General features: G+C 42.9%; 1 protein-coding gene across 1 annotated transcript; it reads right to left on the bottom strand.

Moving 5' to 3' along the window:
* Positions 1 to 774: 774 nt before the first annotated feature.
* Positions 775 to 2,625, bottom strand: LOC141656203 (putative pectinesterase 55). The gene is made up of 5 exons (XM_074463051.1): positions 2,223 to 2,625; positions 1,926 to 2,085; positions 1,549 to 1,746; positions 1,202 to 1,452; positions 775 to 1,093 (listed from the first exon to the last, which is right to left on the bottom strand). Exons 1-5 carry the CDS (start codon positions 2,528 to 2,530, stop codon positions 919 to 921), a joined length of 1,092 nt encoding a protein of 363 aa, XP_074319152.1. The 5' UTR covers positions 2,531 to 2,625; the 3' UTR covers positions 775 to 918.
* Between the last annotated feature and the right edge of the window lie 14,432 nt (positions 2,626 to 17,057).

Below are 17,057 nucleotides of genomic sequence, written 5' to 3'. Positions count from 1 at the left end.
CTATCATGGTATCAGAGCCAGTGTGACCGAGGGTCACGGGTTCAAATCCTGGCAACCTCAAAACTCCTCAAAAACTCGAAGTGGAAACCCAGCACACGGTACGAGGGAGCCGGTGCACAACTAACCACTCTTCAAGCCCAACGGGCACACGGTAATAGGAATATCTGTAATAGGAATATCTATAATAATCACTTTTATTCTCTCAATTTTTCTTTTAATATTATTACCCATCTAACAAAAGTTCTAGCTATTTTTTTTTAAAACAAATCAATATAAACTCGTTAATTTCTAGTCAGAAGGGTAATGAAGTAGAAATTTCAGGTAAATTATTCTTTTAATTTTATGAGTTTTTAGTTTTAATTTATTTATTTAACAATTCTGCGGGGTATTGTAATTCGATTCATCCTAATCATCTAAACACCATAATTTATGATTGAATATTGATAAGATGTTTGTCCGTTTGTGAATTGCGGTCTTAATTTTGATAATCTGACCAAGTGACCATAATTAACAAGGACGAGACATACAATTGTATTATTGTAGTGTTTTGAATAAATGGAAGATGTCAAATTTTACTTCGCTTTTGTTTTTTAGTAAATGAAAACTCGTCAATATGTTAATCGGCTATATAAAGTTTCAAATGTAATTTTTGGGGCCTCATTTTATTAGTAGCACCGGGCCTTTATTATTGTTAAGACACCCCTGTTAAAATATCAAATAATGCTCGGTTTAAGTAATAAGCTAGAAAAAATTAAGTACTACATTATGCACTTATTCAATAATTCCAAATTAAATTCATGAGGAGATTATTTATTCTGTCTTTACAATACTATACTTTGTATCCTTTTTTACTTAGTGGTTCTTAATCCACTCTATAATTCTCTTATACTCCATATTTACACAAGAATATAAGATGATCTACATAAAGAGAGGAGTAGGCAACTTGTTTAACCATCGATCATAGTTGATGAAAACATCTACATTAACCAATGATTCCACCTCCTTCTGGCTTAGCTTTCTTTCCCAGCTCACTCTCTTCCATTTGTTTGATCCGTCTCCGATGCACCCTTCCTCCGCGAACACCACATCTTTCCTACACGGCCCAAAATTCCAATACACGGTCTTAAAATACGACTTCAGAGATGTTTGTTTTTAGGTAATTTAATTTTTCACTATATAGTACTGTATGGTTAACACTTACACGTGACCAGACGAATACCAAGGTAACCACCCTTCATGAGCGATTAGCCCCTCGAGACGAGACTTATAAAAGAGAACTCTAGAATAATGTGTATATGCTCTCCCAAGGTATGTTGAACCAATTGTGCCTACAACCGCGCATTCTATGAACACAAACCCGGTCTGGGATCTTGCACTGTGCCTTGCTTGAGCCGTTATGTATCCGACATTACTCCCAGGTGTAAACTCATACGTTGCATTTATAGTGCACCTCTGTTTTCATACAAAATCATTGTCAAAATGCTGGAAAAATAAAATGAGTCATTTTGACACGAATTAATATCGAGTTATATATATAAGGGAAAATACCCGATAGACTGATTGACCGTCACCCCAAATGAAATCGACTGCACCTTGTATATAACAGGATTCAAAGTAATGTCTCCCTTGATTGTCTGTCAATGTGTCTTGGACACTTATGAAACCACATTCGAAAAATGCAGCTTTGTCTCCTGATATTGTTGCTGCTGGTGCTGCCATGAAATTCCTCCTTTGATCATGTATGTTCTGTGGGCCCACATTACATAAATAGTTTGTTTTCGAATGACTCATACTGAAATTGCAGCGAGATTAAATGTAATTGACAACTGATGGACATTAGAATCGATCATGGGTCATATTTGTATAAAAGTCGTAGACAATATAGTGAGTCATTTTGGTTTATCGAGTCATAAACTAGGGTTTACCTTAAATGTGATTTTCCTTGCCACAAAATTCGAGGCAGACAATGAAAATGTAGAGCTCTGTAAAAACGTCCCACCATCCGCGAATTGAATCACTGTAATTCGTCTTCCGTCTCCTTCTAGTACTATGTATGGCTTTTCTTGAGGGATATTTACCTTTTCACTACAAAACATTAATTCAAAAAAATATCAGTTTTATCGAGTAATAATACTAGTCTGCTTACTCTGACTCAACAGATTGTTTACATTTGACTAAAATACTCATCGTAAAATAACAAAAGTGTAAATTAGATACTTAACTTGTATATACCGGCTCGAACATGAATACAAATCCAGTGTTTACTATAAGCTGGGGCGAAATTTACGGCATCTTGAACTTTAGTGAAATTTCCTTTACCAGACTGATCAACCGTGACAACCAATGTACATTTACAATGGTGATAACCGCGGTTATATGGTAACGACAATAATAATGCATACGTAATTTGGTGAAAGCAAAGGCTAAACAGAATTACAAAGTTGATGATGATGATGAATAGGGAAGACATTTTAGCTAGTACTGATGATGAAAGCTTATTAATTTGTATTGAAGTATTACATAAGGCCATACCCTTAGGTAAATGCTAAGATTTAAATAGAAAAGAATGGATCCCTAAAGAAGACCAAAGTAGTAATGGTTAGGTGAAACATAGGTAATGTATGTATGGTTTACAATAATTGTAGTAGTGGAATCAATATTGTCAACTGATTGCCATATCTATGAGTTCGAGTTCCCATCATGCTTTTGAGTGTCGTTGGTTGTTAGTCTCCTCTTTTGTGTTGCACGAATACGTGTCACGATCTTAATTACGCACAGTTTTATTAAGGGTCGTGATTTCTATCACGTCTGTTAGATCGTGAATTTGTAAGGCTAGTTACTAGAAATGTTGATATATATGATCAATTGTTGCGTGCACTTTTCGATGTTCCATCGGGATTTAGTTGAATTGAACATTGAAAAGAGAAACAGCATACCGAGTATAAGACTGCAATATCGCGAGAGTTATTCTTTTCGGCAATATGCAGTTGGCCAGAGTTCCTGATATTTTAAACTAGAGGCTTATCACTGATCTCCGAGAAAAATTGATAAAAGGTTACAGCATACCAAGTATAAGACTGCAATATCGCCAGACTCCCTTAATTAGCTCCTCAAGCATCATGGAAGTATGCATTTAGTCATGTTGGTATGGCTCTATATGAGCAAGTAATTGTGAAGTCTTTGATGTGCTTCAGATCTTTCGGTCACCTCCATATATACAACCATGTCTTCACAGTCTTCAGCATCTGCAACGGTCATTCTGGTCGATTTTTCTTGGATAATACTTGCATAGCCCTGTCATTAACCCCTTTTTTAAGGATCTTGATGTGTGATTTTAAATCCGCAAGTGTACGGTATCATAGTAGCAATTGAGAGTCGATTTCACGGAAGCTTGTTATGCAATAATGATCAATTCTAGCTATATGCTTAGCGAAGTCAACATAATTGAATTTGATTTTAAACTAATTAAGATAAAATGCAATTAAACAAGATATGAAAATTGAGCAATTAAATGTAAATGTTGTAATTCAATGGAATAAAAGGCCTAGGACTGAATTTCCTACCAACATTTCGTGTTTATGTCATGATTCCTTTGGACTAGCTATTGGGGTGATATGTAAGGAGGAGATGACTCTAATTCGCCTAACAACCCCTCTCGGGTTCGCATTAGGACACTAGGTCTCCCAACCCCCCTCCCTTTCGGTCTCGGAGGTCGGAATCCTAAGGTAGAAACCCGACTCCCCTATAAATGTGCACTTTCCCGAGGTATCCTAGCATCACCTAAGTCCATTAAGCCCTCATCATTTTCCGGATCATCCAACTCCTTCTCTCGAAGGTCGAATTCAAACACTAGTCTAGAGGTACCCTCCCTTGGCTCTCCCTTTCGGTCTCAACCTATGTTAGCAATAGGTCTAATATTTGGATACCCGATTCCCGACCTAACCAACTTTCGTTGATGGACAAGGGTCACAAACCAACATTACTCACAATTGACCAATTCATCATGTCAATCCTCTAGCCTACCCTTACTAATCCTCCCCAACAACTATTTTTATAGGAATCAATCAAATAAACCACTCATGTTGGGGTTAATCGAGTCCAAAGACTACTCACTAATCATATTTATTAAGACAAAACAAATGATAAAGGTTGACAGTTTAGCAATTGACATGTTATTAAATTGATTTCTTTAACTAATCATGCAATTAGTAACAAGGATGATGATAATAGACTAATTAAATTTTAATTAAGGTGAAATTAAACTAAAAGGTGATAATTTTGGCTACAAGTAATGTAAATATTCAAAAATAAGACAAACATAAACTAAGGAAATAAAATTGATAAGACAAAACAAGAAATTAAAGAGAGAGAAAGAAATTATACCAACAAAGATGAAAGAAATAAACTTGATTGAATTAATTGCTTGAATAATTGATTGAAGAGCCAGATGAGATCCAATTTCTTCTACAAAATTCCTCCAACTACCCAATTTTTGATTTAAATTAAAGTGTATCTAGTTATGCTATGCCTCAAACAATAGGGTTTAGTTATTTATACAAAAGGTCCAAAACACAATTACAAGGGTCAAAAACTGAGTTAGGCGCCCAAATCACGGGTCTATCCGGTGTTGTATTAATACGTCGACGTGTGCCTTTTACGTCGGATGGACCTCAGTTACACCATGCTCCAAAAATTACACCCATACGACTAAAAAGATTCACCCTACGAGATCTTGTTGCACCTTGCCTGAAGTCGATACACCCACGCTCAGCCCAATACACCCATGAGGCTAAAAAGTTACACCCTACGAGTCCTAGTTGCGCCTTGCCTGAGGTGGATACACCCATGAAGCTTAGAAAGGCTTCAAAACGGCTTCAATTCTTCACTTCCCTTCTTATAATTGGTTCCGGCCTTTACTCGATCTCTTATTTCACCTAGAAAAGCGTGAAGTATTACAAGTATCTAGCAAAGTCGTGAGTAAAGTACTTAAATGCAAATTAATCATATATAGAGCAAAGGTATTTAGCATAAAAATGCACAAAATTAGGGCCAAGTTAAGGATTTTCGATCAAAATAATAGGGCGAGAATGTAGTTATTGATAGATGAATCATCTCAACCAAAACCTTAAGGTGATGGTTGAGGTCCAACTATTATAAATATTCCTATTTGAGGAGTGGTTAGTTGTGCACCGGCTCCCCCGTACCGTGTGCTGGGTTTCCACTTCGAGTTTTTGAGGAGTTTTGAGGTTGCCAGGATTTGAACCCGTGACCTTCGGTCACACGGGCTCTGATACCATGATAGATGAAGCATCTCAACCAAAACCTTAAGGTGATGGTTGAGGTCCAACTATTATAAATAGTTATCATATCTCAAAATGGAAAGGCCACTTGAAGCAGTAATTGGCATCAAATGAAAATATGTATATCCCAAGTTTTCCACGCGTTTTCTTTAAGATGAACCCTAGTCGAAATCTGAAAATGGCCATTCTGGTAAGAAACTAAGATCATTTTACGTCGTTAATTAACCCAACTTAAAACTTTGTTAATTTAAATACTGAAATAAGATCATTCTACGTCATACAGCGTGTAATATCATATGTAACTAATGAACCTCTTTCTTAAAAGTTAGAACGGTCTTACACAAGACAGCTAATTAAAACCTTAGCGGTTGAGTTGACGTCTTGACGATGAGTCTTCCTTGATCCCTTTGCAAAGTCAAGGAATGACAGTGATCTAGACCAAGGATTTATCATGTCGTGGAAAAGGAAGCTATTGATCCTTGTGTTTCTACTGAACAATGCATCTTGATCATGATTAAGACTAATCTATTAAGCCGTACTACCTCGTCAACCCATTAATTACTTGTTTAATCGTTAAAAACTTTAGCAGTTGAGAGCTTTCTATCTAACAATAATTAAAATGATATAAATTGAGTACTTTCTTAAACGCGTAATATTCGCCTACATTGTCGTCATCTTGTCGTCGAGACCATTCCGACTTCTCTTTGTTTACTCTCTCTATTTAATCATTTGCTTACATTTATTTTTGCCTCTAAGACAAAGCAAAGAAAAGCTAACCATTTTTTACCCTCATGTTTAGATGATAAGTGGATAATTACCTAACAAGTAGATGAAATAAAATTCTCAATTGAAGGTCTTAACCTAGTGGTTAAGATTCAGATACCGTGACAAGTTCGAAGAATAAGACAAACTCATATCGTAATACAGTCCTTTAGCATAAAACGTTAATTCATTTATTGCTATCAACAAATGAATGTTTCTTCTACTAAAAGACGGTCTTATAATGTAAAACCGTCTCACACAATAATTATCGATACTTATATATAGATTAAACTTGATTAGGAGTTAAGCAAGGAATGGATTAGCTAGATATAGGCACGCAGTCGTGTGCACATGGGTATCACTTAGATGACTTATAGCAGCTGCGGCGATGCCTGTATTATGGCCATTAACTCTGCCCCATCTTCTCTTATAGGATTGCTTAGCTTGTTTATTTATACTTAGGTCCAGGTTAGTCCCCTTTGTACCAAGCAATCTAATATTATATCATTTGCAAATCATTCTTTAGTAAACAATTCTATCAAATGATTGGATTTTGTTCTACTACTTTATTATCATGGATTGAATTTCTAACTAATGTATGTCACCCTAAAGCTACATTATCATATTCCTTCCTATAATACGGTAATGCGAGATCAATCCATCTAAACGGAAAATCCTACTCATATATTAGAGTATAGGTCGCTCTCATGATAATTTCATCGTGAAACATTCTTTTGCGCCAATTCGGTTCGCCTATGTCATTCAGGTTTCGTATTGTAACATTAATAAGATTCTTATTCATCCGAAAATGTGATTTACTAGGTACAAATGGGAACATTCTTTTTTTTTTCCTTTTCTTTTTATCGAGTTAGTCCCATCCCATTGAAATTACAATGGAAATGAAATACCTTTCTGGTTATAGTGGAAGAAAGATGTATTGTTATGTTGGCCAAGTTGATGATACTTCACTATTAAAGGCAAGACATCCGTGACATAGGAAACAAAATTAGTTTGAAGGGGCCGGCCAGGTGGTTCAACAAGTTGATTTCATGGAACTAGAACTGCGCTCTTCAACTTGTGTGTATGTCAACTTGCACAATCACGACTCACAAAGTCACAATTCGACTTTTTCAAGTTACACTAAGTATATCAAACCGTCTTAAAATTAAATCGGTCCAGTATAATATATGAGAAAAAAAAAAAAGAGAATGTGTAATTCTAAGGTAACAAAAAGGTTTGTCCTACACTCTTACATGTATGAGTGGGATATATTTAACTTATTTTCGTCTTAAGACATATATAGTCGTCCTAAGAGAAACTTAAGGCTCTGCTTTTTTTTTTTTGGCTGAAAGTGGTTAAACTGAATAGAGGTGAAGTAAGAATTAATTTGGGAAGGTATGAGCTGAACTGAACTAAATGAAGTTGAATTGAACTGAATAAAGTTGAGATGAACTGAAATGAGATGAGATGACATTAAGCGAGAAAGAACAAGGCTTACTCATCCATAATAACTTTGTCGAATAAATTATTTAATACTTATATTTTCTTTTAGTATTTACACATCCAGGTTCTGAATAATAACCATATAGACTATATTCAATAAATTTACCAATTGAACAAGTTGTATTCAAAGACGCGAATATATATTTGCGGTTAATTGATTACTCACACATATTACAAATTGTAAAGGTGCAAATCTACCTAGTATAAAAGCTAGGTTCTTTAAAACTTTTTGATTGGTCCCTATTTTTTAGGAACAAATTTGTTTTTTTTTTTTTTTTTTTTGCCTAAGAAACCCACGTTTGTTTGTGGGATTTCTTTAATCTCACAATTTGTGTCTTTTCATTGTTTTTGTTTGCCCCATAACTACTACCTCTAAATATGAAATTATATTATAGAAATTTGTGATGAAATTATAAGATAACAAAATATTTACGAAGCATTTTTTTTTCAGTGTGAAATATAATTGTTTTTAATATCATTTACAAGTCCCATAAATTATTACTATATCAAAAATTTGGAGAAAAGCAATAATAAATTAAATGTTGGTAAAGAAATGAAATTAAAATCATTATAACCAGATTTATTATACATGAACAACTCCAATGACAAAAAATGAAGCATAAATGATCTTCATGGAAAAATATTATAAAATGCATATAGAAGATCTGAATATTATGAGGAGTGCTATAAAAAAAACATAAGAGATAAGAGAAATAATTGTAAGCATAAACTCTTTAAAAACTAATTTTTTCATCAATAAACACATAAATTAATATACCCCAAAAACACGAGGGACAAAGACGCAGGTAGGTATTAAAAAATATGAATCATCAAATGTATAAATAATATCCTATGAAATTAGGTTAAAAAAAATATTAGATATAATTGCTATGAAGCGGTCAAAATTGATAAAGTAACATTAAAATACTAGCAAACCTCATAAATTGAATGAGATGTTTATTTTTTTTTTCATATACCATACCTTATAATTTATAAAAGCTGTTTAGGTTAGCATTATTTGAAGCTGAATGGGATTGAAGGAGGTATCGAAAAAATTAGATATTGAGAGGGAGATGGATGTGCAAATGAAGAGTGCAAGATATACTTGTTCCGGGCGTAATTCCAGAGCAAGTATAGTTACCACCCTTGGCTTGTTGAATGATGTCTTGAGTTGGATTCTCCTTTGGTCTTAATCGTTCCTCACGGCCTCTCCTGCAACAATGAACGAACTAAGGGCTTGGCTTTGTGCCAAGCGTACTCACTCCGACGCTCAAGTCAGTAAACTTAAGAGATAAGTTGTTACTTGGCTGAATGTGTATTGTAGGGAGATAAGGAAGATATTACCAGATGAATAGTGTATTTAGGTTTAGTTGTGGATTAGTTGGGATCCTTTCCTCAATGAAGGTTGAGGAGTATTTATAGGCTTTCACCTTTTGTCACGTAGTGGCCAAGTGGCTAGCAGGTGGAAAGACTGATCTACCCCTCGGCCGAGGGGCCTATGGCTGGCCGGCGGACCCTGTTGACTCGCCGCCGAGGGGTCTTGGATATGAGTACGCGGATATGTGTCCCCATTTGGCGGGTTACCATCCGAGACCAGTCGACGGGCGATGGGGTGCATCGGCTAGATTGTCCAAGTCGTTGACTTGTGGATATCTTTGACCTTGCTCAATCATGTTGACTTGGTCGGCGGTGCGAGAATATGCCCCATCAATTTGCCCCAGCGTAGTCTATGCCGTGGTATGGGCTCCGATGTATGTTTGAGCGTATATTCTGCGCAAGTAATTTGTAAAAAATTTTAGATCGGCTTCTTCTGCGGCGGCTTCTTTTACCTCGGCTGGTCTTTCTTAGGCCGTACCATATCCCCTCCACATGGATGCGTAAAGGGCATCCGATGTGGAAAAAAAAGTGAATGTTGGCCGAGACCGGGGTTGAGAGTCTTAGGTTGTTTTTGATTGCCCCCCCGGCGCTTTTTAGCTTGGTTGATTATGTGGCCGGCGGAGAGCAGATGCTTGGGAATTTGTTGAGGAAGGTGAATAGGCAAGGAGATATTAATAGGCGTGTTGAAGACGCTTGGTCACTGTTGCATTGATTGACGTCTAACTGTTGCAACGATTGACATCCCGTGGTTGCATGTCCGACACGTGTTTGCACGCTGATTGGTTGACGCTTCATGGGCTGTTCCCTATAAATAGGGCAGTTATCCCGTGAAATTGGCCACCAATTTCATTCTCTAAAATTTTCCTCTAAACTTTCAAGGGTTTTCTTTGTCTTCTAATCTTCAGAGTTGTTACTCCGGCGAGCTTTTTTTTCAAGGTAAACAAACAAACTTCCTTCTTATTTTGTTAAGTAACTATTGCTATCATGTCTTCTGTCGACGCCGGGGCTAGTACTTCTGCACCGGGGGGTCCTAGGTCTCCTTCTCCTGAAGTTGATCCTCGAGTTTTGGAGGAATGGGATGATTTAGATGAGGTTGATGACGATTTTGGTGATGATCTTTGAAAAGGCTCGCCCTAATGAGAGAGGCGGCGTGTTATGGATCACGGCGACGCTTGTAAGGTCCGCCTTGACTGTGCTTGGACCCATAAGCTTGCCGTTGTTCGGCGAGAGATTTTTCGAGGACCATTTCTCCTTTGGCGAGGGGTACGAGATCGTTATTCCTAGGGAGGGTCAGGCGGTCTGTTGTCCTCCACGGGTCATCTTGGTGTATACATGCGGCATTTGGAGTACGGGCTCGGTTTCGCTAAATGAGTACGTTATGGCTATCATTAGAGCCATGAACGTTGCTGTTGCCCAACTACACCCGTTGGCCATGAGGACCATAGTCGGTTTTGTTTGGCTGTGTCTCTTCAAGGGAGAGGCCCCGACGGTGAATTTATTCCGCCGGCTTCATTATCTCCGGCCATCGGTACCTAACAGTGTCGGATGGTACAGTGTGCAAACGGAGCATGGTTATGCTTCTGTTGACAAACTTACCTCCTGCAAGGACTGGAGGGATCGGTGGGTGTACGTTAAGGTCTTGGGATGACTATCCATTGCCTCGCTCCTTCGGCACCGGTTAATTTGCGGTGCGAGACTAAGGCGGAGCGTGACAAGTGGGTTTCATACAAGAAGCTCAAGATGGATGCCAGTTGTGTCTACCTTAACGCGGATGAGAAGGCGCGATGAGGCTCTTTGAGACGGATGAGAGTGGGGTGTCGAGAAGATGGATTCCCCGCGCAGATCATTCTTCGGGATGAGCCGCTTTGCTATGTCGGTCTCATACCCCGCCCTAGCGCGGGGTGAGTGGGGTCGGTGCAAGGCCCATCATCGCTCTCAATGTTCTTGTTCTTCGAACTTTGATTTATTTCTTCCACCTAACTCTTGCTTTGTTTCCTTTGCGGACCGCTTTGGGGGACTGGACACATGCGAGAATATCCTCCGGAGAATGGGGCTGCACAAAGATAAGACCGTTGCTAAATTGCATCCCAAGGCTCTTACCCATGATCGCAGGACGTCGCCGAATGAGCTTATGGACCGGCGGTGAGACGCTTGAATGCGGTGGAAGCCCGTGCGAGGGTCGTTAGCCAAGTGCCGCGCCGTACGCGAAGAACAAAGTCTTCGGCGGTGGTGGCGCCGACATCGGTTCCACCCCCATCCCCCCTCGTTCGAGAAGGAGACGGTGGAGATCGTTTACATCTCTAATGGGGATGATTCTGACGAGGAGGAGGGGTCTCCCCTTGTCCGTAAGAGAAAGCAGACGACCTTTACCGCTGCCGTTGCTTCTGCTGCTGACGAGGAGATGTGCCCTTCGGCCAAGAAGGCCAAGCACGGTACTGATCTATCCGGTGGCTCAGATTTAGCCGGTTCATCGGGCGCGCCGATGTGAGCTCTTCGGCATGTCGATGTATGTTGATACCGATGCTTTCTTTAAATTTTGTAGATCACCATTGTCGGCCGCGCTCTGTTGAGCGGCAAGTGAATGAGAAACCGCGCGGTGATGATCATGACGTCGCCATTGGGTCCTCATCCCAGAAGGTTTCCCTTTCCCGACCGCAGACTAGCGATCGAAATGTCACTGTTGACCCTTCATCCCAGAAGGTTTCCCCCTCCCGGCTCGTGGCGGGAGGTGCGAGGTTGGTCGAGGAGCTGGCGAGGTGGAACGAGCTGGCCGGTGCTCGCATTATAGAGCAAGAGAAGGCGTGGCTCATCCGCTCTTGAGCTTGATGTCACTAAGAAGGTGGCCGCGAAGGCGAGGCTGGATCTCCTCAATGAGCGAAGGCTTAGGGGAGATGTCGAGAAAGCGCTCTTGGCTGAGAGAAAGCTTAGGGAGGACGCTGAAAAGGTGGTCCTTGCTGAGAGAGCCAAGGCCGAGGCTGCTGCGGCCGAAGTTGCAAAGTTGCTGGAGAAGTGTGACCTTGTTCAGAGGCATGCCGACCTTTATCTCAAGCAGAGGAATGAATTTAGGAGCAAATTTCAGATCCAGGGGAAGGTGATCCGGAGCAAGGAGGCCATCATCAGGCAAAAGGAGGACGACATTGAGATGCTCCAAACCAAAATGCTCACGACTGTGTTCGATTCCGGATCGGCCGAAGCAGCTGCCAGGGAAGTAATTGAGGAGCTTTTTCCTCTTGAAGGTTCCTTTTCGTGGGACAAATACGACAAGCTGTTTGACGATAAGCTCGAAGCTAAGGAGAAAGCCGTAGAGGAGAGGGTCAAGGAGGCGGCGAGAGTGAAGATAGAGCAAAAAGCGGCCGAGGAGGCGGAAGCTATCGCTGAGAAAGCTAAGGCGGCCAAGGCGGAAGCCGATTGGGCAAGGGCAGTTGAGGCTGCCGAGGCTAAGGCTGGGGCTGCTGAAGCTGAGGCTGCTAAGGGAGCTACTGGGTTGCCCCTCGAAGAAGGTCTTTGGTCGGCTGGCGATGGCGAGCAACGGCAGACATAGGGAGATGATATCCGTAGCCTTTTGTCTTTTGGTTTGTCCTTGTAATTTCTTGTAATTCGTTGAACATTTTTAAATAAGAGCTCGTTTCTTCTGCCTCCGGCCTGGCCGAGGTTTTTACCTTACCTCTTTTTCTTGCGCTAGTGTTTGAGCCTCAACTGTACTTTTAGCGCCTCTGTCTTCGTCTGGGTTGTCTTCTTACGTTATTGATTGAGTGTCTCTTTTGTTTCCGCCTCGGCTTGGTCGAGGCAGTCTAGAGCGCGTATCTCAATCGTGTTAACGCTTCTAAGGCATTTTGATTGCTTTGCGAGTATCAACTGCGATGGTCGTGATTGCCGCTCTTGTCGGTGTGACAGTGTGAGCCGGCATCTACTTCTTCATGAATCTGCCGTGGCGTCTACCACTTGGAGTAACTGCGACGGCGTCCAACCTCTTGGGGTGACTGTCGTGGCGTCTACTACTTGGGGTGACTGCGACGGCGCCTGTTTCTTCATGAGACTGCCGTGGCGTCTACCACTTGGAGTGACTGTGACGGCGTCCAACCTCTAGGGGTGACTGCCGTGGCGTCTACTACTTGGGGTGACTGCGACGGCGCCTATTTCTTCATGAGACTGCCGTGGCGTCTACCACTTGGAGTGACTGCGACGGCGTCCAACCTCTTGGGGTGACTGCCGTGGCGTCTACTACTTGGGGTGACTGCGACGGCGCCTATTTCTTCATGAGACTGCCGCTCTTGTCGGTATGACCGTGTGAGCCGACATCTGCTTACTGATAAAGACTGCCGCTCTTGTCGGTATGACAGTGTGAGTCGGCGTCTGCTGCTTTCTAGCGACTATGGGAAGAGTGAACATTTTGATGGAAGACTTGGATGATTTTTCATTTAGGTAAAAACATGCGTCGGGGTGCCCACAAGCTGTTTTGGACACTTCCGCCGCTACATAGGTTATTCCCGAGATTATCAGCGTCCTATGGCCTGTCGAAGGCACAACGTCCTAGTTAGCCGCTAGTTACATCCATGAGGTCGCCCTCCTGTTGTAAGGATAGACCTTTCCCTTTCTCTGATTTCTTTGCCACTTTGAGGGATTGCATGTTGCATCCTCTGGCGGCTATCTGGACGTTGACCACCTCGTCATTCTCGTCTTTGGAGACGAGCTTATGTGCTTCCCCCCGGTCCGAGACATACATCAGTGTTAGGGCCCGGATGGACATCACTGCGTCAGCCTCGCTCAGGGTGACTCGGCCTATGAGAACGTTGTAGGCGGACGAGCCGTCGATGACCACGAACTCAGCTAGGACATTTTTAGCCGCATTCTTTTCGCCGAACGTCACCGGGAGTCTGATTGATCCCAGTGGTACCAAGCCGGCCCCAGAGAAGCTGTATAGTGGGTTGGTGCAGGGGCTCAAGTCCTTGACTTTCAGGCCGAGGCTGAGGAAGCACTCCCTGAACATGATGTTCGTGTACGCGCCTGTGTCAATCAGGCACCTCTTGACCAGGTGGTTGGATATGTCCAAATTGACTACAAGTGGGTCGCTGTGAGGAGCGATGACTCCTTCGTAGTCCTTCCTTCCGATGGTTATATCGGGGATGTTGGGAGCGGGGATCGCTGTGTTGGGCACAAAGTTGATGGCCTGATATAGCTCGTTCAGGTGCCGTTTGTGCCCATGAGCGGACCCTCCGTTCTCGTTGCCCCCGATGACAACATGGATCACCCCTATCCGTTCGAAGACGGATTTCTTACCTGAGCTGTCGGCGTCAGTCTTTTGGCCTTTGGCAACGTACTTGCCGAGGCTCCCCTTCCGGATCAGCTCTTCAATGGCATTCTTTAGATGCCGGCAGTCGTTGGTTAAATGGCCGGTGTGGCCGTGGTACTCACAAAGATCTTGGCTCGTGTCACCGTCACTTTTTGGCTTGGGGGTCTCTCCCACTTCGGCCCTCGCTTTTGCTCGGGGCAAAGACCTCGGCGGCGATACGACGAGAGGGGTTTTATCACTATACCGCCTCGGTGGTACGTTCCGAACTCCACCCGGCGCCGTCGAGTCTGTCTCTGGGCAGTTTGTCCGACCGTGACCTATTGTTCTCACGGCGTCTTTCGTCGGACCGTGACCCGTTGTTGTCACGGCGTCTCTCATCCGGGTTGTCCTCCCGGTGACTCTTCTTTTCTGAGTGCTCGGCCTCGCTGGGGCCTACCCAGGTCTTGTGATAGTCCTCTACCTTGATGGCCTGGTCGGCCATTTTTCTAGCGGCGTCCAAGTTCAGCGCTCCGCACTTGATGAGCTCATTTTTCAAGTCTCCCCTTGGGAGGCCCTTCATCAGCGCGAAGGCCGCCAATTCGGGATTAATTTCTCGAATCTGCTGGACCTTTCCGTCGAACCTCTTCACGTAGCTTCGTAGAGACTCGCCCCCCTCCTGTTTGATAGTTAGGAGGTCCGATGTCTCCACGGCCCTTCTCTTGTTGCAAGAGTACTGGGCTAGAAAGGCGTCTCTTAGGTCGGCGTAATAGTATACCGAGCCGTCGGGAAGCCCCTTGTACCAACTTTGAGCCATCCCATGCAAAGTTGTCGGGAAGACTCGGCACCAGACCTCATCGGGCTGCTCCCATACCGACATGTAAGACTCGAAAGCCTCAGCGTGGTCGGCTGGATCACTGTCTCCCTTGTACGATAGAGGTGGCAACTTGAGCTTAGTTGGCACCTGGACGTCTAGGACGTAGGCATTGAGGGGCTGTCTGACCGCATATCGAACGACGCGCGGCGATCGGCTCCTCGCGTTCCTAATCCGGCTCCTCTCCTCGTAGCGGGAAGGACTTCTTCTTCGACTCGGACTTCTTCTCCAACTCTGCTGAGTCGGACTCCTCTGGTTCCTTTGGGGTAAGCCTCGTTCGTGTTGCGGGGACGCTGTCCTCCCATGAGTGCGGGAAGGACTTAGGTCTACCACGCCCACTTTGGGCTCCCAAGCAACTTGGCTGGGTCGGCTTCTCCCAATGCTCCGTTGATTTCTCGGAGTCACGTTTTGGGCCCTGGTCTCTGGGCGTTTTCCGCCGCTCTTGTCGGCGTGACGGTGTGAGCAGGCGTATTACTAATTAGGTCCAGGACCATCTTTAGTTTTGCTATGTCAACCACGTGTCCCATGATGGTGACCTGGTTGGCTGGCAGCGACGTGTCCGGCATTATCGGCATCCCGAACTCCGGTTGGATTACTCCGCCGGTGGAGGGCTGCACGACTCCAGAATTGTTGAAAGTGTCATCGTGGTAGAATGCGGTTTCAGCGGTCACGACTGCGTCTTGTTGTTTTGACATCTTCTTAGCTTTTTGGGTGGGTTTTTGTTGTTTTTTTTTTTGTTTGGGAATGAATGTGACTAGCTTCTAGTGTCTTTCCCCCACGAGGCCGGCGCCAATTGTTCCGGGCGTAATTCCGCAGCAAGTATAGTTACCACCCTTGGCTTGTTGAATGATGTCTTGAGTTGGATTCTCCTTTGGTCTTAATCGTTCCTCACGGCCTCTCCGCAACAATGAACAGGCGAGGGCTTGGCTTTGTGCCAAGCGTACTCACTCCGACGCTCAAGTCAGTAAACTTAAGAGATAAGTTGTTACTTGGCTGAATGTGTATTGTAGGGAGATAAGGAAGATATTACCAGATGAATAGTGTATTTAGGTTTAGTTGTGGATTAGTTGGGATCCTTTCCTCAATGAAGGTTGAGGAGTATTTATAGGCTTTCACCTTTTGTCACGTAGTGGCCAAGTGGCCAAGTGGCTAGCAGGTGGAAAGACTGATCTACCCCTCGGCCGAGGGGCCTATGGCTGGCCGGCGGATCCTGTTGACTCGCCGCCGAGGGGTCTTGGATATTGTGGACAGCGGGCCGCCCACGGGGGCGCTTGGTGAAGGGGCTCGAAAACAAGCGTTTGCATTTTGTATGGAGTCGCCACCAATTTTTATGGGAAATTGGAACCGTTCGAATACCTCGTGTCATGTCAAGACACAAAGTAGTGACATGAACACTAAGCAATCGTTACCCTTAGCATTCTATGTCTAGAATGACTCTCGTGGATGCCAATGAACACGGGTGCTCACGGAGATCTGGAGTAAGGGGTGAGGGTACGTATTAGGAAGCTCTTTTGATCGAACACCTAATCCCGCCCGCCTCGATAGCGGCCTCTACTAATGATTAGGGAAGTTATTCGTACTCGATATATTGTCGGCTATATGCATGCAATGCAACATCCATAGATTAATCCTAACATGTGAGAATTTAATACTAAGTCGGTTGACAATTAATTTAGCATACAATTGGGTCGAAGTGGGATTTAGTGCTCATTTACATGTGAAGCATACAAATGATATGAAAAATACAATGACTATGAATTACAATAATGGAAATTACAATAATTACATTGGATAGGCGATTTATGTCGAAAATACCTTTAAAACGGATAATTTGATAAAAGAATAAAAGAATAAAAGAATAAATTACGAACAAGTCAGAAGGTGATAATACGATTATTAGTTGATTAATACACTTACTAATTAAACTACGTCAAGGCAGAAAAGGAGTTCAGAGGCAGAACTCATCCGGGAACAG

This window comes from Silene latifolia, chromosome 5 (genome assembly GCF_048544455.1).
Source record: "Silene latifolia isolate original U9 population chromosome 5, ASM4854445v1, whole genome shotgun sequence".
Lineage (NCBI taxonomy): Eukaryota > Viridiplantae > Streptophyta > Magnoliopsida > Caryophyllales > Caryophyllaceae > Silene > Silene latifolia.
The sequence above is the reverse complement of the archived record's forward strand: the minus strand, read 5'-3'. Positions and strand labels throughout refer to the sequence as shown.